Source organism: Coenobita brevimanus, chromosome 101 (assembly GCF_032717465.1).
Source record: "Coenobita brevimanus isolate Jiangsu-jjx chromosome 101, ASM3271746v2, whole genome shotgun sequence".
NCBI lineage: Eukaryota > Metazoa > Arthropoda > Malacostraca > Decapoda > Coenobitidae > Coenobita > Coenobita brevimanus.
Genome location: NC_137054.1, coordinates 49,623,741 through 49,647,368, shown reverse-complemented (window position 1 = coordinate 49,647,368; position 23,628 = coordinate 49,623,741). Strand labels below are relative to the sequence as shown.

General features: G+C 40.4%; 1 protein-coding gene across 1 annotated transcript in view; it reads left to right on the top strand.

Annotated features, from left to right (window-relative positions):
* LOC145415093 (G protein-coupled receptor kinase 2-like) overlaps window positions 1–23,628 on the top strand; it is an 831,927-nt gene that overhangs the window by 662,133 nt on the left and 146,166 nt on the right. The window contains exon 12 of the mRNA XM_080284507.1: window positions 16,918–17,055. Coding sequence (XP_080140633.1) covers window positions 16,918–17,055 — 138 coding nt within the window. The remainder of the gene's footprint in view (window positions 1–16,917; window positions 17,056–23,628) is intronic.

The window sequence follows — 23,628 nt, the reverse complement described above, 5'->3', positions numbered from 1 at the left end:
AGTCATGTATTTCGATGCTCTCGGGGCCAGACTCCAACCACAACAAACACAGATATATTTTTGATGCGAACCAAAATGCTAGAAGTGAAGGAAAATTATAAGAAAAAGTATGAGCCTAACCTAATATCGTATGTGACGTGTGTCAAGAAGAGAATGAAAATCAACATCATTTATTCATATGTGGAACACACGATGAAATAGTTCCGAGGCAATTCACCGTCAGGACAATTCGCACCCTGGACAATTCCCCGTCATTCTATAAATATACAGTACTTACAGTATTATTAACTAATCAATACTTTAATAACTCGAAGATATAACAAGAGAAATTAAAGGAAGAGAATCAGTAGTAGAAATACTAAAGCAAAATGAATTAGAGGTGGTAGCAAATACAGTAGGCAGAATACTGAAACGAAGAGAAGTACGGTAATTATGAATATAAAGAGCAGCATAGAAATGAACAATAGAGACTGAGAAAAAAAAGTCATGTTGTTTAAGGACAAGAGCTTCCAGATGGGAGTAGGCACCACCAACAACAAGCCATGTGCAAGGCAATGCTCTGTTGTCGGCGGCCATCTTGCGACTGTCCTGCCAGCAGCCAGCCCTCTACAGTCAAGTGCTGCACTTTCAGCCTGTACCTTCCATATGTGGACATACATTTCACTGCAATTTAGTTGTATGTATTTGTATTTTCGTCGCAACTTACCTGTTTCAAGATGGCAAGCAAGAGTGGTTCTTTGGGTAGCAGTGGTAGTAGTAGTAGTTGTTCCCTAGGCAGTCAGACTGAACAGCCCCGAGTCCCTTAGGAAGGCCGTGGCTGAGACTGGGCTTTCCCACAGAGCTCTCAAAGAGTGTATGTTGTGTTGTTGGCATAGGTGATTGTGTGCAATGGAGTCTTCCATAATGTGCTTAATAGTATGGGGTGCTGTGTTGCATCCTGGACAGGCATCAGCAACGGAGTCATCCAGCCTCTTCTGGTAGCTTAAGAGGGCTGGATGGTGCCCACATCTCAGCCTGGCCAGGTGGACCCTGTCCTCACGAGGAAGATAGGATTCAGAAGGGTGGATGTCAGGAGGCCGTGCATGCAGCTGTGTGTTGTCTTTAAGTGACTGAATGGAGTGGCGAGTGATCTGAGTGTGGATATGCTTCTGGAAGCTGGTCTGAGGTGGGCGAGGGGGGAGAGATGACAGTATTTGTATTTACCTATTTGTAGTATACAGGAATTGAGCAATGCTCTTGTTGTCCTGTCTCCATATCTACATTTATCAAGTCTACCTTTACACACATGAATGTTTTTCTCATGCACCACCTCTTTGTCTAAGTCGTTCCAAATATTTAAGTATTTACCTAATATACCCAATTGTTATATACACGGAATGTACTATGCTCGTGGGTTTCCGTCGCTGTTTCTCAGTAAGTCGAATTTAGCTTTAAACTTGTTTAAGTTTTTAGACTGGACGATCTCTTTGTCCAGGCTATTCCATAAGTCTATACTTCTGTAAGGAAAGCTATATTTCTTGATATCCATCAAGCAGCTTGACCTTTTCAATTTCATTCCGTGTCCTCTTGTTGCTTTCTTATCCCATACAAACAGATCTTCTTTGTCAATTTTATCTACTCCCACCATGGTTTGAACACCTCAATCATGTCTCCCCTCTTTCTCCTTTCCTCTAACGAAGGCAAATCCAGTTTTTCCAGCCTCTCTCTGTATGACAGGTCTGTCAGACTGGGGACCATCTTGGTTGCTGTTCTTTGTATTTTCTCAATCTTGTTTATATCTTCCTTTTTGTGTGGGGACTACACTACCACTGCATATTCTAACCTGGGGCGGATCATGGCCACTATCAATTTTTTCATCATTTCCTCATCCATATAATAAAATGCTACTCTTATGTTAGTCAAGAGTTTGTAAGTCTCTCCAACTATCTTGTTAATGTGCTTTTCTGGTGACAAACCATCTTGGACCAGCACTCCCAAATCTTTCTCTTCTCTCCTTTTCGTGATTAATTCATTACCCAAAAAATAATTCAGTGATGATCTCCTGGTACTTTGACCCATTTCCAATATTTTACATTTCTTTACATTAAATTTCATTTCCCACGTCCGGCTCCAATTGTGTATCCTATCCAAATCCTCCTGCAGTATTTTACAATCCTCCTCAACCTCTATCTTCCTCAAGATCTTTACATCATCAGCAAACAGACTTGCATAACTGTTCACTCCATCTACCATATCATTTACGTAAATCAGGAACATTACTGGCGCCAACACTGAGCCTTGAGGGACTCCACTTGTTACTTCCCTCCATCCAGACATCTTTTCCTTTATTAACTGTCCTCATTTGTCTTTCTCTCAAAAAGTCTCTCATCCATTCCAGAAGTTTCCCCTTTAGTCCTCCTATATATTCTAGTTTCCACATTAATCTCTTATGAGGTACCTTGTCAAAGGCCTTCTCCAAGTATAAGTACACACAATCTACCCAACCATCTCTCTCCTGTACCACATCAATCTCTCTTGAGTAAAAGCTCAACAAGTTAGAAACACATGACCTTCCACTTCTGAATCCAAACTGACATTCAGCCAAAATATTCATCGCTTCCAGATATTTTATCCATCTGTCTTTCAGGATTCTCTCACACAATTTTGTGACCATGCTGGTTAGAGACACTGGTCTGTAATTCAGGGGTTCTTCCCTGCTTCCTCCCTTGTAAATTGGTACCACATTTCCCCTCTTCCATTCTTTTGGCACTTTCCCCTCTTCCAGTGAGCATACGATTAAGCTGTGAATTTTATCCGCCAGTTGTTCTCTGCATTCCTTCAGTACCCAATTAGAAATTCCATCAGGTCCTGGGGCTTTCCTTACATCTTGAGTTTCCAGTAATTTATACACTTCCAGTACCTCCACTTTTATATCTTTCATCACCGGAACATTTCTAATCACTCCCTGCCCTTCGACAAGCTCCTTTTCTTTAGTGAAAACTGACTGGAAACGTTTGTTCATTATTTCTGCTTGCATTGCCGCATCCTTAAAGACCTCTCCTTCTACTTTCAGTTTGGTGATTCCTTCCTTTTGTTTCAGTTTGCCATTAACAAATCTATAAAACAGTTTGGGTGCATCCTTGCATTTGTCAATTATACATTTTTCAAAATTCCTTTCTTCTTCTCTACGTATTCTTGTGTATTCATTTCTTGTTCTTTTATATTCTTCCTTTGTTCTGTTGTTACCTCTCTTTCTCCAGTTGTTCCATGCCTTATCTCTCTCTTTTTTTGCTATCATACACCTTCTATTAAACCACTCCTTTTTCCTGTTTTCTTTCCCTCTTACTCTTGGTACAAATTTTTCCACTCCCAAATTATAGAGGTCTAGAAAGATATCCCACTTCCTCTGTATCTCTCTTGTTTCTCTGAATTTTCTCCAATCCGCATTTTCAAAAAAGTTTCTCAATCCTGTAAAATTTGCTTTCCCAAAGTTGTATCTTCCCTGTCTATGAAGCTCGTCTCTTGGCTCGACGTTTCCTATTAACATCTGGAACTCAATGACCACGTGATCACTTTTTCCCAAAGGACAGAGATATTCCAATGATTCTATTACATCGGGTTCTTTGGTGAACAGTAAATCTAACCTTGCTGGTGTGTCCTCACCTCAAAACCGTGTCTCTTCTTTGACCCATTGCGTCATTACATTATTCATTATTATATTTAATAACATAGTGCCCCACGAATCCTCGCCGCCTCCCGAGTACCATTCCTCCCATTTCACCTCTTTACAATTAAAGTCACCCACCAAAATTATATTATTGCTTTTCTCAATTATTTTTTGCAAATAGCTAGCCATATCTGACAACATCTCATGGTATTCGTCATCCTTCCATGCTCTCGTCTTTGGGGGAACATACACTACCGCCATGTCTCTCTTAACATTCTCTCCAGTTTCTAATTTCATATATATCACTTCAGCCCTGCCTTCTCCCATTTCCACAGTATCTACATTTATGTTGTTCTTCACTGCTATCGTAACTCCTCCTCCCTTTTTTTCTTTTCTGTGTTTTCTCCACAGTTTGTATTTACCATCTCCCAAATGAACATCAATATCTTCTCTTAATTTGGTCTCTACAAAGCACATGACGTCAGGTTCATGTTCTCTCAAGAAATCGTTAATTTCGATCCCTGTCGATGTTAAACCATCAACATTAGTATATATCACCTTCAAATTATTTTTGACGTTTTTAATACCCTCTTCTCTCCTACTCTCTGTCCGTACCACTTCCTCAACTTCTGATCTTTCACAACCATCCCCCTTAGTTTCCTTCACTTCTATTTCCTTAAATACCATTTCCTTACTTTCATATCCAATACTCTCCAAAAAAAAGTATTACATTCTTCCTCTGTCCTCTTATAATTTTTTTCCTTTACTTCTTCCTTTAATGATTTTAAAACTTCTCTTTCTTCTTCATTCAGATCTTTTCTTATTATAATATTTTCTATCCCTGCCTCTTTGCTTAATTTCCAGGTCACTTTAAGTATCTCATTTATTACACTTTCTGATGTAAACTTGACTCTCATTGGTCTTGTTTCCCCTCTCTTATAAGGCCCTATCCTCCTTACTTCCTCAATTTCTTTTACCCACTTGTCTCCTTCGGGGTCAATCTTGCCTAATATTCCTCTCACCAGGTTCGTGTCTCTCTCGAGTCTTACGAACCTAACCTTTTCTTTCTCTTCCCTGTTTCCAAATACTACCACACATCTGCTCCTTTCTACAGTTTCTCTCACTATTTTCTCTTTTTTCTTCAGTATTTTCACTACATTTTCTTCCATTTCTTTCTTGTTCATTTCCCTTTCTTCCTGGATGATCTCCCTTAAGCTGACCACTTCTTTCTGTTCTTCTTCTACGTTTGCCCACTTTGCCTTGTGTTCTTCTAATACATTAGTCACCTTCTCCGTTTTATTAGTACTCTCTTCTAGTTTCCTCCTTAGTTCAACATTTTCCCGCTTCAAATTCCTAATCTCTTCATTCGGTGTTTCATTAGATTGGATCAGACTCTGTATGGTAGTTTCCGTATTTACAGACACATCCTTTATCACTAGATTCTCTACTTTCTTTTCAAGTTCACTAATCCTCATAATTAATGTTATAACCAGGTCCATGACATTGGTATTTGTATCAAATCCTTGAAATTCTAGTCCCTCATTGTTTATATTTTCGGCCATGTTTGATGTTGGTTAACTACTAAAACAGCTGTTACCGAAAAAAACTACAAACATTCATGTACAGTCTAGCCAATAAATCTTTACATTTTTGGTAGTCTATTAACTTTCATTATTTTAAATTTAAAACAAGACCTTAAGAGACAGGACAGACAAAATTCCTGAAACTACTTAAAGTTAGCAGCGATGGCTGGGACGTCTGCTCTCTTCGGCTGTTTTTTGTTCTTACCTAATTGTTACCTAATTGTATCTTTACAGGAATGAGTCAAGCTCGTACTGTCCCGTGTCTTAAACCATATTTATCGTACATATCCTTAAATTTGTGAATTGTTTTGGCACACACTATTTCATTCGGTAGTGCATTCCATTGATCAATTGCTCTGTTTGGGAAACTAAATTTCCTTATGTCTTTATCACCTCTCTTCTTATGCAGTTTTTTGCAGTGTCCTCTTGCTGATGCTTCTCCATATGTTAAATAATCATTTATGTCTATTTTCTCCTTTCCTGATATGCACTTATATAGCATTATCATGTCACCTCTTTTCCTTCTCTCCTGTAGTGTTGGTAGATTCAGTTTATTTAGTCTTTCTTCATAGCTTAGGTCCCTTAAGCTTGGTATCCATCTTGTAGCGGTCCTTTGAACTTTTTCAATCTTGTCTATATGCTTTTTGAGATGAGGACTCCAGACTACTGATGCATATTCCAGGGTTGGTCTAATGAATGATGTTATTATCCTTCTTAGCATGTCTTCATTTATGTATGTGAATGCTATTCTCATACTTGCAAGCAGTGTATACATGTTCCGTACCTTCTCGCTGATGTGGTCAACCGGAGATAGTCGGTTATTGATAATCACACCTAGGTCTTTCTCTCTTTCTGATGTGTATAGGGTTTTATTTCCTAACTTACAATCCCAATCAGGTCTTTTTCCACTTTTACCAAACTTGATTACATGACAATTGTCCACATTGAATTCCATTTGCCATTTACTACTCCATTCATGAAGTTTGTTTAATTCTTCTTGTAGCTCCCTACAAGAGTCTGTGTTAGTAATTCTCCTTTGTATTTTTGCATCATCTGCAAACATGTTCATATAGCTCTCATTTCCAGTGTTACTGTTTATATCATTTATATACACTAAAAACATGAATGGTGCCAGCACTGAACCCTGTGGTACTCCACTAGTCACTTCTTTCCATGATGAGTAGTTTCCTCTAAGTACTGTCCTCATTTCTCTTTTTATGAGAAAGTCTTGCATCCAACAAAAAAGTTTGCTTCGAATTCCTCCTTGATGGTACAGTTTCCATAAAAGTCTTTGGTGTGGTACTGTGTCAAAAGCTTTCTTGAAATCTAAATAGATACTGTCCACCCATCCTTCCCTTTCCTGTATTGTGTTTGTTACTCTGTCATAGTAGCTCAACAGATTAGTAACACATGATTTTCCTTTTCTGAAACCAAACTGTCTTTCTGTTATCATACTGTGTTCTTCTAGATGATTTACCCAAGCTCTTCTTATAAGTTTTTCTAATACCTTGCTTACAACACTGGTCAGTGATACTGGTCGGTAGTTGAGTGGATTTTGTCTATTTCCTTTCTTGAATAAGGGGACAATATTTGCTTTTTTCCAAATATCAGGTAGTTTACCTTGACTCAAGGATTTCTTGAAAATTAAAAATAATGGTTTACTTAACTCCTTTGCACATTCTCGTAATACCCAACATGAAATTTCATCAGGACCACTTGCTTTTCCTCTATCTAATCCACTCAACTCCTCCTGTATTACTTTTTCTGCTATTTGTATATCTGGTAGTATGTGTGGACATGCGTGTTCCACATAGTCCCTCTCAAAATTTTTTTCTTCTGTAAAAACTAATTGGAAATTCTTATTTAGTGCTTCACAAATATCTTTCTCTTGTGTATAAGTGATTCCCTCGTCCGTAATGGATTGTATTATATCTTTTACTTTGGTTTTGCTTCTGATATAGCTGTAAAACAGCTTTGGTTGATCACTACTTTTATTTATTATATCCTCCTCAAACTGTTTTTGGGCTTCCCTCCTTATTCTTGTATAGTCGTTTTTTGCCTGTTTGTAATTATTATACGCTCTTTCACTATTGTGTCTTCTGTATCTATTCCACAACAAATCTCTTCTTTCTTTTGATTTTTTACATTCTGTATTGAACCATTTCTGTATTTTCTTATCTGCTTCTTTGTGCTATGGGATGTACTTCTGGACTCCTATTTCATAAAATTCACAGAATTTTTTATATACAGCATTTAAATCTTGTCCTCTAAGCTCATTTTCCCAATCAACTTCTTAGAAATACTTCTTTAGGTCTTGATAATTTCCCTTTTTATAGTTTAGGCTCTTTTTGTAACTGTCATTGCTGTTTACTATGTCATATGCTATCCTGAAGTTATAATTTAATACTGCGTGATCGCTTTTGCCGAGTGGAGTGTGATATATTAAACTGTCAATATCATTTTCTTGGTATCGTGTGCTGGGTGTTGTTTTGATGTTCCTTGGTGTGGGTGGATGTGTTGCCGTGTACTGTAGTGGATGTTGTGGGTTTGTGGAAGCTGCAGCAAGCAGCTGGGTGCCTCTCATGTCTAGGTGATCCATGACTTTGAGGACTTTGGTTTCTTGATCTAGGTTGTCTGTGGGTGTAGTAGCTGTGCAGCCTGTGATTATTTTTAAGGCCTTGTTCTGCATGGTCTGTAGAGTGTTGTAGTGTGTTTTGGTAAGGTTAGAAGCCCAGGCAGGGCTTGCATAATTCATCACTGAACGTATGTATTGTTTGTATACTGTGGTGGCGGTTTCTTTGTTGTGTCCGAATGTTGTATGGGCAAGTGACCTCAGAGCATTGAGTCTTGGTGTTATTTTATTTTTAATGTTTGTGATGTGTTGTTTAAATGACATTGATGTATTGTATGTTACACCAAGGATTTTGTGTGTGTGTGTGTGTGTGTGTGTGTGTGTGTGGTAGAGGGGTGTATGGTGAGGTGTGGGATGTAACTGTTCTGCTGTCCAGTTTGTGAGAAGAGTCACTGTAGATATGGCTGGGGCTATTTTGAGCCTGTTTGTGGTGAACCATTTGTGTAGTGTGTTGAGGTAAGGTTGAATGATGTGTGCAGCTGTGTTTGCGTTGTGGTGCTTACATGTAAGTGTTATATCATCTGCATAGGAAGCTATGTGTATCTGTGGTGTGTGGGGTGTGGGTACGTTGTGCATGTATAGGTTAAAGAGTGTAGGGGACAAAACAGATCCTTGGGGGACGCCGTTTGTGAAGTTTCTGATGTTAGAAGACTGACCGGCAAATGTTATGTGTGCACATCTGCCTGCTAAGTAGTTTGCCAGCCATCTTTTTGTGTTATTGTGCATGTTTGTGTTGAGAATTTTGTTTGTGAGGTTGTGGCAGGGGATGGCATCAAAAGCATTGCTAATGTCTAGTGTGGCTAGGAGCGTTCTGTGTGGTGGCCTAGCTGAATTCATGCCATCAAAAACTCTCTGTGTAAGGTCTGTAAGAAGGGTGTTTGTGCAGTGCAGTGGCCTAAAGCCATGTTGTGACTGGGCTAGGGGAATGTGAGGTGTGACTAGTTGTAGTACCAGTCATTCAGTGACTTTAGAGGGGGTGCAGAGGAGTGTGATGGGGCGATGTGAGGAGGGTAACGTGGGGTCTTTGTTAGGTTTAGGGATAGTGATGATATTGCCATGCTTCCAGATGTTGGGTATTATGTTGTGTGAGTAGCTGTAGTTTGATATGTTGGTGAGTGCTTGTATGCTTTGTGGTCCTAGGTGTTTAAGGATAATGTTGCTTATGTTGTGTGGTCCACAGGCAGATGAGTGCTTGAGGTTGTTAATGATGTGCTTCGTCTGGTTGTAAGTGAAAGGTGCGTAGTCTGGGTCTGTGGGGAACTGTCTCTTACGTCGGATGATACGTCGGTCTTCGGGAAGGGGGTCTAGATGGCTGACTTGTGAAAAGTGATTGATGAGAGTGTTTGCTTGTTGTTTGTTTGAGGGTATGGTGTCTGTTGTTGTGATGGCAGCGTGTGATTGTGTGGTGTTGCTGTTGGAAAGTGTGATGCTGTTTAGTGTTTTGTAGAGTTTACTGATGTTTGTTTTGTGGTCAAGTGTTTGGAGGTAATTTTTCCAGTTTAGTGTTTGCTGTTCTGATATTTTATAGTTTATCTGAGGGTTGAGTTCTTGTATTTTTTGTATGGTGTCTTGTGTATGGGGTGTTGGGGAGTGTTGCAGTGTGTCCCGTTGTCTGATGAGGCCTTGAATTTCTGGTGTGAAGTTGGGATTGTGTTTCTGTTGCCTCTAGGGATGTGTCTTTTGTCTGCGTTTTGTATTATTGTATTGAAAGTGTTCACAGCGGTGTTGATGTTTGTGATGGGTGTACTGTTTAGTGTTTTGAAATGTTGTTCTGTTTCAGTTACAAAGGCCTCCCAGTTGGCTCTCTTATAATTATTGTATGTGTGTTTGTGGCCAGCTGGGGTGATTCTGGTTTAGGTAGTGATGATGATTGGGAGGTGATCAGAACCTAGGGTTTTGACCATTCTCCATGATGTAGTGGGAGCGAGGTTTGGGGAGCAGAAGGTGAAGTCTGGAGATGATGGGAGGAAGAGGGCTTGGTATGGGATATGGGTATGTTGGTCTAGACTGTTTAGTATGAAGAGATGATCTGTCTGGGATTGTAGTACCAGCCCTCTGTCTGTGTCAGGGTTGTTGACATGACAGGCTGACAACTTGGCATTGAAATCACCACCCAGGATGATGTTGGGTATGTTAGTGATGTGGTGTATCTGTGGAGAGTAATTGTGTGATACTGTGGGGGACGACTAGGGGGAATGTATGTGTTAGGGATTGTTATGTGTGATTTGTTACCAGTGTGTATTTTAATTTAAGCAACGTTGGGTCTGGTTAGTACTTGGATGGGTGACCGCCTGGGAACACCAGATGCTGTTGGCATCCCTACGTGTCAAGTGGGGTTGGTGGAGGATTAGTGCCCCTCCCTGTAAAACAATTAACTCTAAGCCCTTGGCCACGCCATTTGGGATACATGGCGTCTGGCAATGGATGGATGGATGGTATTTCTGTTGTGGTGTCATGTGGGGGGAGAAGTGACTTTGTGTGTGCACTGGTATCTGCGGTAGCAGTGGTAATGGACGAGAGCAGCCTGGCGAAATGGCAATACAGGAAAGGGCAGAAATACACCAAGTATACAATTGCTGACAGTATGGCAATACAATGCAGAACTACAGTTACTTAACCACAATTATAGTTCATAAAATTTACAGGACGTGTGAGCAAAAAATCATGGTTTTAGGTAGTTAGGTTCGGAGGCCCCAGACCCAAACTAATTATTCCCAAAAGAAGTTCAGTTTAAATTTCAATGATTTGAATTTCGCGGTGATTTTTAGGTTCATATGCACATCGAAATTTGAAATTCCACTGTGTATGTCTATATATGATATATATATATATATATATATATGTATATGATGATAGATATATATATAAATATATATACATATTTATATGATGATATATATATATATATATATATATATATATATATACATATACACACACACACATATATATATATATATATATATATATATATATATATTTATATATGTATATATATATATATATATATATATATAGCCTGATGCCCTATATATACAGTATATTATATATATATATATATATATCTATATACAGTCGGCGCAACGGAAGTCTGGACCCTCTAATTCGCACCATATATTTGGTAAGGTCCAAGAAATATTGTAGGAAAATTCCTGTAGTCGGCGGGGGGGTTTTCTGGTGTCTTCTAGCAACTTTACAGGCTTAACACCACATGCTGTGAGTTTATGAGCTCAGTGCCTGCCTGACTTTGGATTGGAAATTATGTCATATTTTCTTGTCCTGCCTGGCAATTGTTGATTTCAAAGGTCTCGTTTTCACACCCTCCTTTGCCTTCGTGAATCATTGGAGATGGTTCCCGAGCCACTAACTGATGTAGAAAAAGCCCGAATTTTAACTATGAGAGAGGAAAATATAAAAATTAAGGATATTTGTATTCAAACTGGGCGAGGAAGATCTACCGTTATGGCACTCCTCGCTGCTGCTTTCTTGTGTTTGTGGCAGCTAGGGTGGGAGCCAAGCTTGGGTTCTTGTCTCCATCTGTCTATTGCCAGATGCCATAATCCTGTAAGGGGTGGTCATTTGACTTTGATTTATTTGTTTTATGGGGAGGGGCACTAACCCTCCACCAACCCACTTGTTGACACTTAGGGAGCACGTATGATTTGGTTATATGGTTACTACCCAGCGTTGTAAATGGCTCCTTGGCTTCCATGATACCATTTGGCTTGTTACTCGATGTAAAGCCACCTGTAAGGGAAAGAAAAGCAATAAGAAGTGACAGGAAAGATGGGAGAAATAGAAAGAGAGGAGAGCAGGGACAGAAAAACAGTGGTAAAGGCTAAGGAAGAAGTAGGCAGCACTACATCAAGTGAGTGCTGCTTACTTCTTCCTTTAACTTGTTTAATTTTTATGAAGTGTTTATTGTTTGTTTCTGAAGATTTCTTCTGCTGTCCCAGTGGTAGGGTCTGTGAGTGTTATCAAGCATTGAGTTTACGAGATGGGATTGCATTAATGTTTTTTGGCTGCTAAATAAATTTCATTTGCATATCAAATGTAAACCCTAGAATTTTGGAGTGTTTCATGTGGGAGTAGGTAGTTAAAGAGGGAGGTGAGAATGTGTATGAGGTTCATGTGTGTCACAAGTGAAGAGGGTGGTGATGTTTTGTTAAATTGTTTTAGTGAATATAAGTACTGTACTATGGAACTGACTTACTGCTCATTGAGTTTTGTAATGTTGTGAACCTTTTGCCAGGCCAGCACCATAGCACTGTGCTGTTATTGAAGATGGGGTAAGTTTGTAGGTCATGGTGGAAAAGGTTAAAAAGTGAGGGTGAAAGGACTGGCCCAGTGGGACACCACTGGATTGATTCTGAAGTTGGAACTTTAGTTTTATTCAGATCCAGGGTCTATCTACCTTTCAGAAAGTTGACTTGTAATTTCTTATTGTTTTCCTCCATATTAATATCATGATATTGTCCTTTTTTTTTTTTTTTTTTTTTTTTTTTTTTTTTTAATAGTGTTGTTAGTGAGGGTTGTTTCTTATAAAAACAACTTAAGATGAATTGGGTTAGTATGTAAAGTTTGTCTATCTATCTATCTGTCTATAGCCCGATGCCCTAATCCTGCAAAGGGTGGCCGCAGACAAAACGCCTCCAAGTCGCTCTGTCACCCACCATTTGACTACCCTCCCCCCAGCTCATTCCCCCCTCCCTCATATACCTCTCAACTCCATCCCTCCACCTCATCCTTGGTCTTTCCCTCCCTCTCCCTCCCTCCACGTCACCTACATATACCCTTTTAGTTAGTCTTTCATTCTCCATTCTCTTCACATATCCAAACCACCTCAGTGTATTTCTCCTAATCTCAACCACATCCACATCCACCCTACAATGTTCTTTCACTTTTTCATTCATCAACCTGTCCCTCCTTGTCACTCCACATGCTCGTCTCAAGTAACTCATTTCCACTGCTCTCACTCTTGACTTGTTCCCCTCTTGCAAGGTCCATGCCTCGCTTCCATACGTCAGGGTAGGGATCACAATATTATCATGCAGTGACTTCTTAACTTCCATACTCACCTCCCTATTTCTCATCACTGCTTTCAGTGAACCAACAACCTTCCTTCCCTGCTGTACCTTTTCCCGCACTTCATTCTCCAAAGTTCCATCCTTACTCATCACACTACCCAAGTACTTGAATGCACTCACATTCTCCATATCCTTGCCATCCAACCTCACCGTGCATTCTGTGACTTCATTCCTCTCAAACACCTTAACTTTACTCCTGTTTACATTAACTTGCAGATTCCTCATCCTACACACTGTCCCAAATTCATTCACCAAACCTTGCAACTCCCATTTATCTTCACTCAACAATACTGTATCATCAGCAAACAAGAACACTGGAATCTTCCAAATCTCACCCTCATTCATTAGAGCCACCCCCACATCCACTGCCCTACCTTGCACTTCCTTTACAACCGCATCCATGTATAAATTAAACAACCATGGAGACATCACATAACCCTGTTTCAGTCCCACGTTGAGATCAAAGAACTCACTTAGCTCACCATCCACTCACACTGTAGCCCTAGCTCCTTCGTACTTACGCTTCATAGCACTCAACAATTTCCCCTCCACTCCATATATTCTCAGTACCTGCCACATACCTTGTCTATCTGTTCTGTCATAAGCTTTCTTCAAGTCCTTGAAGGCAGGATACACTTTCTTTCCTATCTGTAGATACTTCTCCACTAAACATCTTAGAACAAATATCTGAGCTACACCACCTTTTCCCTTCCTAAATCCCCCTTCTTCTTCTCCAACTAGCTCCTCTGTTATATGCCTAACCCTGTCAGTCTGTATTCTACCATATATTTTTCCAGTCACACAAAGAAGGCAAATACCCTTATGGTTACCACATACTTCTCTCTCCCCTTTACCTTTGTATAAATGATCAGTTATACCTGATTTCCAGTCCTCCAGAACCCTCCCTCTTCTCAAGCCAATCTACATAACTTCCATATCCACTCCACTACAATCTCACCCCCATACCTCAGCATTTCACCTCACACTCCATCAATTCCTGGGGCCTTTCCCATCTTGATCTTCTTCATTGCTTCCACTTTTTCTACCCTACTGATCTCTTCCTCGCTCCTTTCATCTTTCTTTCTCCCAGCCATTGCCCAACCACTTATACTCACACTGCTGTCACTCTGTACATTCAACAAATCCTGAAAGTGCTCCTTCCATCTCCTCAATTTCTCTCTCTTCTCCACCAACAGTCAATTATTCCTATCTTTCACTCCCCTACTATTACCCCTTTCACACTGCCTTACTTTCTTTACCTCCTTCCAAAACAATATTTTTCTCTCCATTTCACACTCAGATTCGTTCCAAACTCTTCATCCACTTTCTTCTTACTCTCCTTCATCAATCTCTTCTCCTCCCTTCTCCTGCTCACATATACCTCTCTCCTCTCCCTCCCATCTTCTCCCCTATCCCTACTCGCTAGCCATTCATTAAATGCTTTCTTCTTTTGTTCCGCAGCTCGTTTCACCTCATCATTCCACCGTGCTGTCCCTTGCACACCCCTGGATCTCCTCCTCACTCCACAAACCACCTCACACGCTGCGCCTATCTCTTCCATGAATATCTTATGTACGTCTTTCACCTCTTCCATCTGCTCTAACTCTTACCTTCCCAGTCTTTCTTCCACTATGTTCCTATACTCTGCCATTTTCTCATTGTCTTGCAATTTCTCCACTCTTGTGACAGGAGCTGTTTCCTCCTGTCTTCCCCTTCATCTCTTCACCCATTTTCTTTGCAGCTTTACCATGGCCATCATTAAGTGTTGGTCCGAGACTCCATTCCCCCACCCTCTCCACACTCTTGCATCCACCACTTGTCTTCTCATCCACACACACATAGTCTGTCATTGCCTTTCGTTCAACAAGTTCACCATCCATCCTCCTTGTTACTCTCCTTGTATACCTGTGTATCATCTTATGCCGAAAGTAGGTGTTAGCTATTGCCAACCCCTTACCAGCACAGATGTCCACCAAAGCACTACCATTCCCATCTACTTCAGCTGGCACACCCCACTGACCAACCTCTCCATCCACTCGTACATTCCCAACTTTGCCATTCATGTCTCCATTCAAAAGCACTCTCTCACTCCTCTCAAACTTGTCCATACATTCTTCTACACTCGCCCAAAACTCATCTTTCACTCTTGCGACTCGGTCCTCTGTTGGCGCATACGCACACACAGTCACCCAAGCTTGTATACCTACTTTCATCCTCACTCATAGAATCCTTGCATCCACTGTTCCATACTCTCTTATATTCTTCTTCCACTTCTTGCTTATCATCAGACATACTTCCTCTCTTGCCCTCTCATTCTCATTAACTCCTGCACATATTCCTAAACCGTATTCTCATTCTCTCACTCTTTCACCTTACCATTTAGTTTCTGTCAACCCACATATATCCACTCTTGCATCCTCAAGCACTTGCACAATCTCTGCTTTCACTTCATCATTCACTCCTCTCACATTCCATGTCCCCACTTTCAGAATGTCCTTTGTCCGTTCCCTAGTCATCAACGTATGGTCTGTCCTGGTCCGAGGCGCTTTATTCGCTTGTTTAGTTAGTTCATTTTACGGGGTGGGGCACAAACCCACCACCAACCCTTTTAGTTGCCTCATACGATAATCAGGGACACTGAGGGAGTATTCTTGAAACCCCCCTACCCCCAGGGGGTTTGTGATGATTGAATATTTAGTTTGGAATCTCAGCTGGGAGTCATGTAGATGGATGTGGGAGGTGATGTTCTTTAGTATTAATCTACTCATGGTCAGTGGAAGGTGTATAGAATAGTGGTGTTGGTAGGTACAGTGAAGAACTATTGAATGGTTACCAGGCTCGAGTTTTATTCTTGTGATGTGAAAGAGAACATGCTGAAGTTTGAGAGTATGTGTAATATAAAGTCAGTGTCTCACAGTTTTGTCATAAAAATTTCACATATTCTTTTTTATTTTTCAATCTGGACAGTTTGTAGTATGATGAAAGAGCACACAGGTATTTCAAGTATAGTATACCACAGTATACCAATTTTTAGGTCAGCATCTGCCATACTGTAGTCTGGCCAAATGTTTCAGGATTAGAATTTTTGAGACATTGCATCCAAATGCAACATCCTTCAGTTTCCACAGTGGACTGTGTTTGATGACAGGGCATATAGTAGCATTTGGGTATACTGAATATTATCTGAATAGTTCTGTCCACTTAACCAGGGCACAATATTCCGTCTGACAGCTTTAGATATTCCACCTGGGTGATACTGAAGCATTTGTCTCTTTTCTGGGTGCTTTATATATGAGTCTTCCTCATTGCCCAAGGTCATCTTCTGTCCGTCTTTGGAACTCTTTCATAGTCACTCCAAAGAAGGAGCATAGAGTGAAAAAATTGGTTTTTGCGACATCAAAATCCAGTATTCACTCAAAGGCAAGTGAATTTGAGAGACACCTCCTGCACTGAGCTCTGGTCATAGTACTGTACCTTTGATTATTCTTCCTTTGTGCCACACTGAGTAAGAAGCTGTGACTGAATAAATTTTTACACAAAAGGGTGGATTCTCAGTACATCTCACAAAGTGAGTACAAGAATTATCATATGACACTCATTTTGAACGAGTGGACAAGATATTGAAGACCTTGAGGGAAAGTGTCAGTGCCCCAATAAAGTATTTTGACTGGATACAAGAAGCAGCACACCTTATCCTCTGCTTTGAATCTGGAATGATTCCTCCTGTTACTATTGAAAATAGTAAGAAGAATGAAAGCCTCTTCTTTTATTAGGGTACATCTAAATCTATTTGCTACGAGTAAAAAATGGAGTTTGGCCTTGGAGAAATATGTGTGTTGTGTCTGGACTTACTGTATGTGTTCCACCTCCCTAATGGGTTTTGGCCTTGCAGAAATATGCGTATGTGTTTGTATGTATATGTTTCACCCCCCTTATGAAATACATTATTATATCTTTGTTTTCTTACAGCCACATGCTGTCTATGCCAAGGATGTGTTGGATATTGAGCAGTTCAGCACTGTGAAAGGAGTCAACCTTGATGCTACGGATGATTCGTTTTACTCAAAATTTAACACAGGGTCTGTGTCAATACCATGGCAACAAGAGGTGAGTTAAATGGTGATTGAATTGTGTTTATTAATTTCTACTTTAGGCATGGTTAAGGATGTGTACCAGATCTTTGCATTAAAACAGATAGTAGAGAAAGCATACAAAATGGTTTGCAAGGTTATTATGAATCTGGAATAGATAAATGGAAAAGAAATGTATGAAAGATGTTGCTGGAATAGTGTTGAAACAGACTGTCTAGAGCCTATGATGGTAGTGTGATGGTAGTGATGCATGCTTAACAGTTGGTGGATGTCTGAGTGATTGTTTCAGTATTAGTGAGAGTGAGAAAAGGATTTATGTTACATTTTTCAGTACATGCTGTATGTGGATGGGATTATAGGGGAAGATAAAACTTAAAGTTGTAGAAAGGGGTGGGGATGATGGTTAATGGTTAAGGTTGGAGTATCTTAAATATAATTTATCCAGATGATGCTGTGTTTCATGCTGATAGTGAATACGATAGAAACTGTGTAGACTGGTTGAAATTTTGTGAATGTCTGTTAGTGGCTTCTTCTGAAAGTAAATGCAGAGAAAAGTGAGATGGTAGTTGTTGAGAGAGACGGTAACTCTCATTGTGATGTGTGTTGAATAAAGAGAGGCTTGAACTGATGAATGAATCGTGATAATTGAGTACCATAATAGAAGAGCTACATGGGCACAGGAAGTGGAGAACAGAGTGGCAAAAGGAAGAAAAGTGACTTGTTATGAATATCCTGGTACCAAAAGGAAGTCAGAGTATGGAGGCTGTAAGAAGATTGCATGAAGGTATGTTTGTGTCCACATTAACCCTTTAACCGCGGGTGTCATCCCAGAATTACATTGCAAAAACTGGACCAAACCGCGGGTGTCATTCTCGAATGTTTGTGAATATTTTGAATACCACGCGTTTTTTCCGTGCGCCAGTTGTTTCAAGGGAGAGTAGCTATTAAGTTCTTTCACTCCAGCCGAACCCCCCCCCCCCTAGGCCCCCACCTCCCACTCCTGGGCCCCCCACCCCACCCCTGACCAAACACGCATCAGTATCTGTCCAGCTGTGTGAGTGACAACACTGCTGATGTGGCAGTGAAGTGAGGGCAATTACAGTGCCTTTTACCTGCCTCAGTGAACACAGAGTGGGTGTTTATCGTATGTGCAGTGTTCATATATGTTTATAGTATTATTATCAGAATGAGGTTGGCATTTGGTAATGGTGTGTGAGCGAACAATAGTGATTACAACACCACTGATGTGGCAGTGAAGTGCGGGCAATTACAGTGCCTTTTACCTGCCCCAGTGAACACAGAGTGGGTGTTTATCGTATGTGCAGTGTTCATATATGTTTATAGTATTATTATCAGAATGAGGTTGGCATTTGGTAATGGTGTGTGAGCGAAGGTAATGGTGTGTGAGCGAAAAATAGTGATTTTAGATCGCTCACTTCTAATGGCACTGCCCATCCAGTGATAGTCAACGAAATCATGAAACCTACATCATTGCAAAGCCGAAAGTTAGTACTTTCTAATGGTACCTAATTTTTCGCTCTAGATTTATTCTGTGCAGAGTTATAAAGGTTTAAAGTTTATTTACATTTTGGCTGGAACCCCCGCGGGAGAGGCCAGTTGGGGCAAAACAATGCCCGCGGTTAAAGGGTTAATGTGTAGGTGTAAGGTCGGTATTGAGGAATGCAAAAAGTCAAGAGTAAGGGCAGTGGAAATTGGACTGTTGAGGAATGTGTGTGGGTTACCGAGAGTGGATAGGATTAAAACTGTGTGATTTCCAAAAGATGTTAGGTAATGGAGTTATTGACGGCTGCTGAGATGGTTTGGTTATTATAATGAGAACGGAAATAGATGCAGCATCCCCTTAATGTGGGTGGCCTTTCCTAATTTGATTATGATCATTTGGAGAAAGCAAGAAAAATTAAAATGACTAAGTACAGTATGTCCTCGATAAACAAAAGGGATAGGGACTGAAAAAACCTTTCGTAATTTGAAATTTCGTATATTGGAACAATTTTCCCCATTGAAATATACTGTACATAGAAAGGGGAGGATGCATCCCAGGACCCCCTCTGACCCCCCTACCTAAACTTTACCCCTCCTATTTTGAAGTAAATAATACCTGTAGAAGTATGTAATATCTGTAGGTGTAGAGAACAAAGTGGCCATTTTCTTGTACATCTCCTTTTTCTTGGTCACAGTCCCAACGGTGGAAACTGCAAGGCCTAAAGCACACCCAATCTCCGAGACTCCCTGCTTCTCCTCGTGGCGTCTTATAATTTCCAATTTCCCCTCCAGAGTTAGAGTATGGTGCTGCTGCTTCTTTGCAGTTGGCTCCCCTGATGCTGGAGATGATGCAGGGTGCTTGGGAGGCATGTCTAAACAGTACAAAAAGGTGTAGAGCTACGAAAATATCCTCACGTACAGCAAGGCTGCGAGGAGGGGCATGGACTCTGTTCCGGGACAATTCATCATGAAGTCAATTTGCCATCAAAACATGGACAATTCCCCGTCAGGACAATTCGTACCCAAGATGATTCCCCGTCATTCCATAAATATACTTAATATTAATTGATTAATACTACACTACAATAACTAATTTCATGGGGAACTATCAACAGTGTAGGCTTTGGATATTAATACTACAATAACTAATTTCATGGGGAACTATCAACAGTGTAGGTTTTGGATATTAATTATAATTTGCACTTGTAGTCAGTAATTGCTTCTGTCTCACTGTAGTCGACTTTGAATTATAATCTGGCTTTAGCGATAGGTGGTAGCGACCATCATCCTCTCACTTGATGTAGTGATGCCTACTTCTTCCTTAGCCTTTATCATTCTTTTTCTGTGCTCACCCTCCTCTCTTCCTATTTCTCCCAGGTTTCCTGTCACATCTTATTGCTTTTCTTTCCTTTACAGGTGGCTTTACATTGAGTGACAGGCCAAATGGATTCCTGTAAGCCAAGAAACCATTTACAATGCTGGGTGGTAACCATATAACCAAACCATATGTGCTTCTTGCGTGTGAACAAGTGAGCTGGTGGAGGGTTAGTTCCCCTCTCCGTAAAACAAATAACAAGGTCAAATGGCCACCTCTTACAGGATTATGGCATCTGGCAATAGATAGATAGTCTCCCATAGCTGTCTTCAGTAATTTTTTTTGTAATTTTTGGATGCAGTAGGTTGAGATTGATTGATTAGCTGAGAATGTAGATGTAATATGAAGATTATTCATATAATTTTAGAGTATGTCGATCGTTCACTTGAGGTTATTAGGCATTTATATGAATGCCAATGTCTCATATGCAGCCTTAGGTTAAACGATGAAATGAAACATCGTACATCACCTGATTCATGTTTCAAAATACCTGTACTGTATTTATATTTTTTTCCGTTAATACCAAAAACTATTTGATGCCATATTTTACATTTAGTATAAAAAGAATAAACCACCATCACCTTTATAACTCATATAACTCAAAAACTATTATACTTGCTAAGTAAACTAATACGTAAATAAGTGATGGGGAATCGTCCTGACAGCGAAAAGTCCTGACGGTGAATTGTCTTGTTATTGTGACGGCAAACTGACCTGACGGCGAATTGTCCTGAAACCATGGACTTAACTGGGAAGCACACGAAAAATTGTTTACCAGAGAGGGGTTGGCTCGTTTCCTCGCCGCAAGTGAGCGCTCATTTTGAATATTTCTTATTTCCTTTTGTATCGCTTTTCGTATCATGGAGACCTACTTTCGTATTGTGGAATTTGTCCTATATTCATCGCTTTTGTAACATCGAAAATTCGTACTTTGAGTTTTCGTTTATCAAGGACTCACTGTTATGGGCTTATTTATGGCTCTCCTGCTTACACTTTACAGGTAATTTGACTTTGAAATACTATGCTTATGCAGTGTATTTCTATGCAGTTATATTTAGTAGGCACTCTGTTGATAGTAATTTTCCTAGTGTGTTATCCTTTCCTTTTTCTGGATCCTCCCCACCCCATATACTTGTGGGTGATGATGATGACGATGACAAGGAGGGGGAGGAGGATGGTGGTGATGATTATGGTGGTTTTCTTTTCTTTTCCATCCTTAGCCAGATGCCATAATCACAATGGGGGTGGCCACAAACACATCTCTTCCTTGCTGCCTTGTCCTCTACCATTTTGCCGCCGTACCCCCCGACATACACCCCCCCCCTCTCTCATATACTGTACCTCTTTACTCCATCTCATCATCTCATCCTCAGTCTCCCTCTCCCTCCTCCCTCCTCGACTTCTCTCCCATACACTCTCCTAGTTTGTCTCTCACTCTCCATCCTCTCCACATGGCCAAACCACCGTAATGCATTTTCTCTAATGCTTTTGTTCACATCCACACCACAACTCTCTTTCTCTTCCTCATTTGTCAGTCTTTCTTTCCATGTAACTCCACTTACTCCTCAGCATATTGCAACCGCTCTTACTCTTGGCTTGTGTCCCTCCAACAAGGTCCAAGTTTCTCTTTCATATGGAGTGGGGAACACAATAGAGCGACATTTTTACTTCCATTTTGTAACTGCTTTCAAATAACTAGCAACATATCTTCCCTGTTGCACCCTTTCCAGCACTTCATCCTCAGAAATTCCATCCTAATTCATCACACTACCCAAGTACTTACATGCACTCAAATTTTCCCTTTCCTTACTGTCCAGCCTCAATGCGCATTCAGTGACGTCGTTCATCTTGAAGACCACAACTTTACTCCTCCCTACGTTCACCTTTAGATTCTTTTTACTACATACTCTCCCAAACTCATTCACCAAGCCTTGCACTTCCCCTTTGTCTTTACTTAACCCGTCACGTTCCGAGGCTTTCCGCACCTCCGACATCCCCCAATCCCGAGGTATTTTCGATTTTTTTTTTTTTTTTTTTTTTTTGGCTAAAACCTCCGCTTTTGGTGAGAAACATCGAAAATTCATAGAGAAATCGCTCACCTGAGGTTTAAAATACTCAATCCAGGTAGGAGTTCCTCCTTACCTGACTGGGTTTTCTAACATGCTGGCACCAAAGAAAACGAGTTCTATGGGAGGGTAACTATTTTTTCCACTCATAAACGGTATTTAATTATTTACTTGGTACGAATTTATATGTAGTATGAGAGTATATTGGTTTTCAAGCAGTAATAAAGGCATTTTAAGCATTGTTTCACTCACTAACTAATCACCATACCTGACCTTTTTTTGCCACATTACCTGATCATTATTTCTGACTGTTTCTTCTTCTAATGCTGTGTAAACATTGTCATCGATTGGGGAATCACTCTGGCCCTGAATATCTTTACTGGCCAGGTCACTGGTAACAGGTGAATTGCCGAGACAATGGCGTGAGGGGGGGGAGGGGAGGTTATGCGGTGTAAGGCATTGTCCCTGCTTGGCATCTTGTAGAGGAATAGAGGAAGGTGTCCTGTGCATACATACAAAAAATCACGCGCAAAAATTGAAAATTGTCCAGATTAGGGACCTTGCAATTGCACGACGTACCGGTACGTCGCCGGGACTGGCAAATGCAAATCGTTGCAACGTACCCATACGTCGACGGGATGGGGCGAGTTAACAATGAAGCAGCATCTGCAAACAACAGAACAGGAAGTTTTCATACTCTGCCCTCGTTCATTGGGGCTGCTCCAACATCCGCCCCCAAACCTTGTATCTCTTTTATAACTCCATCCATATGCAGATTGATCAACCGTGGAGACATGACGCATCCCAGTTTTAATCCAACATTGAGATAGAAAAATTCACTCTGTTCGCCATCCACGTGCACTGCAGCTTTAGCACCCTTATTCTGTACATACTCTTCACGGCATTCAACAGCTTCTGTTTTGCTCCATATATTTTTTTTTTTTTTTCCACATCTCGTCCATTGACTTTGTCATATGCTATCTCCAAATCCACGAAGGTCGCATACAACTTCTCTCACATCTCAAGAACTTTTCCACTAAATGCCATAACAGGCCTATAATTTTCAACAGATTTTTTGTGGGCTAGACAAAATGTATATACTGTACCTGCATGCTTCAAACTTAAAATTAAACCAAAATGCTTAAGTCTGCAGACCATCTGATATTTTTCAGTTTGATTCTACGTAAAGGGTGATGCTTAATGAGGCATGTATGTTTAGTGATGAAGTTGGTTGTTTAAATAAAAGGCTTCACTCTCTGCCAGTCTGAACTTTCAACTCAAACTGTGACAGTTTAATTAATATGGCCATTGTATATTCTTGTTGCAGTATGCTGCATCCTTTTCAAGATTATTCCTACATGCCCGTGGTGGGATTTGATGGAAATATACCGCCCTGCCTTTAGTCTTTTGGAAATTATAAAATGATAAAACTAAGTACCGTACAGTAAAAGTCCTGTAATCTGAATGGCAGGGGGCCGAGGGTTTTTCAGACTACTGTTTTTTTTTTCAGACTACTGGTTTTTCCGGATTATTGGGAGGGGCCTCTGAAAACATTAGAAATATGTACAGACATCGAAATAAGTTTGTTTTCTTTTGTGTGGACCAAGGTGTTTGTAACACTGACCGATGGAGAGGTATCCCCTCC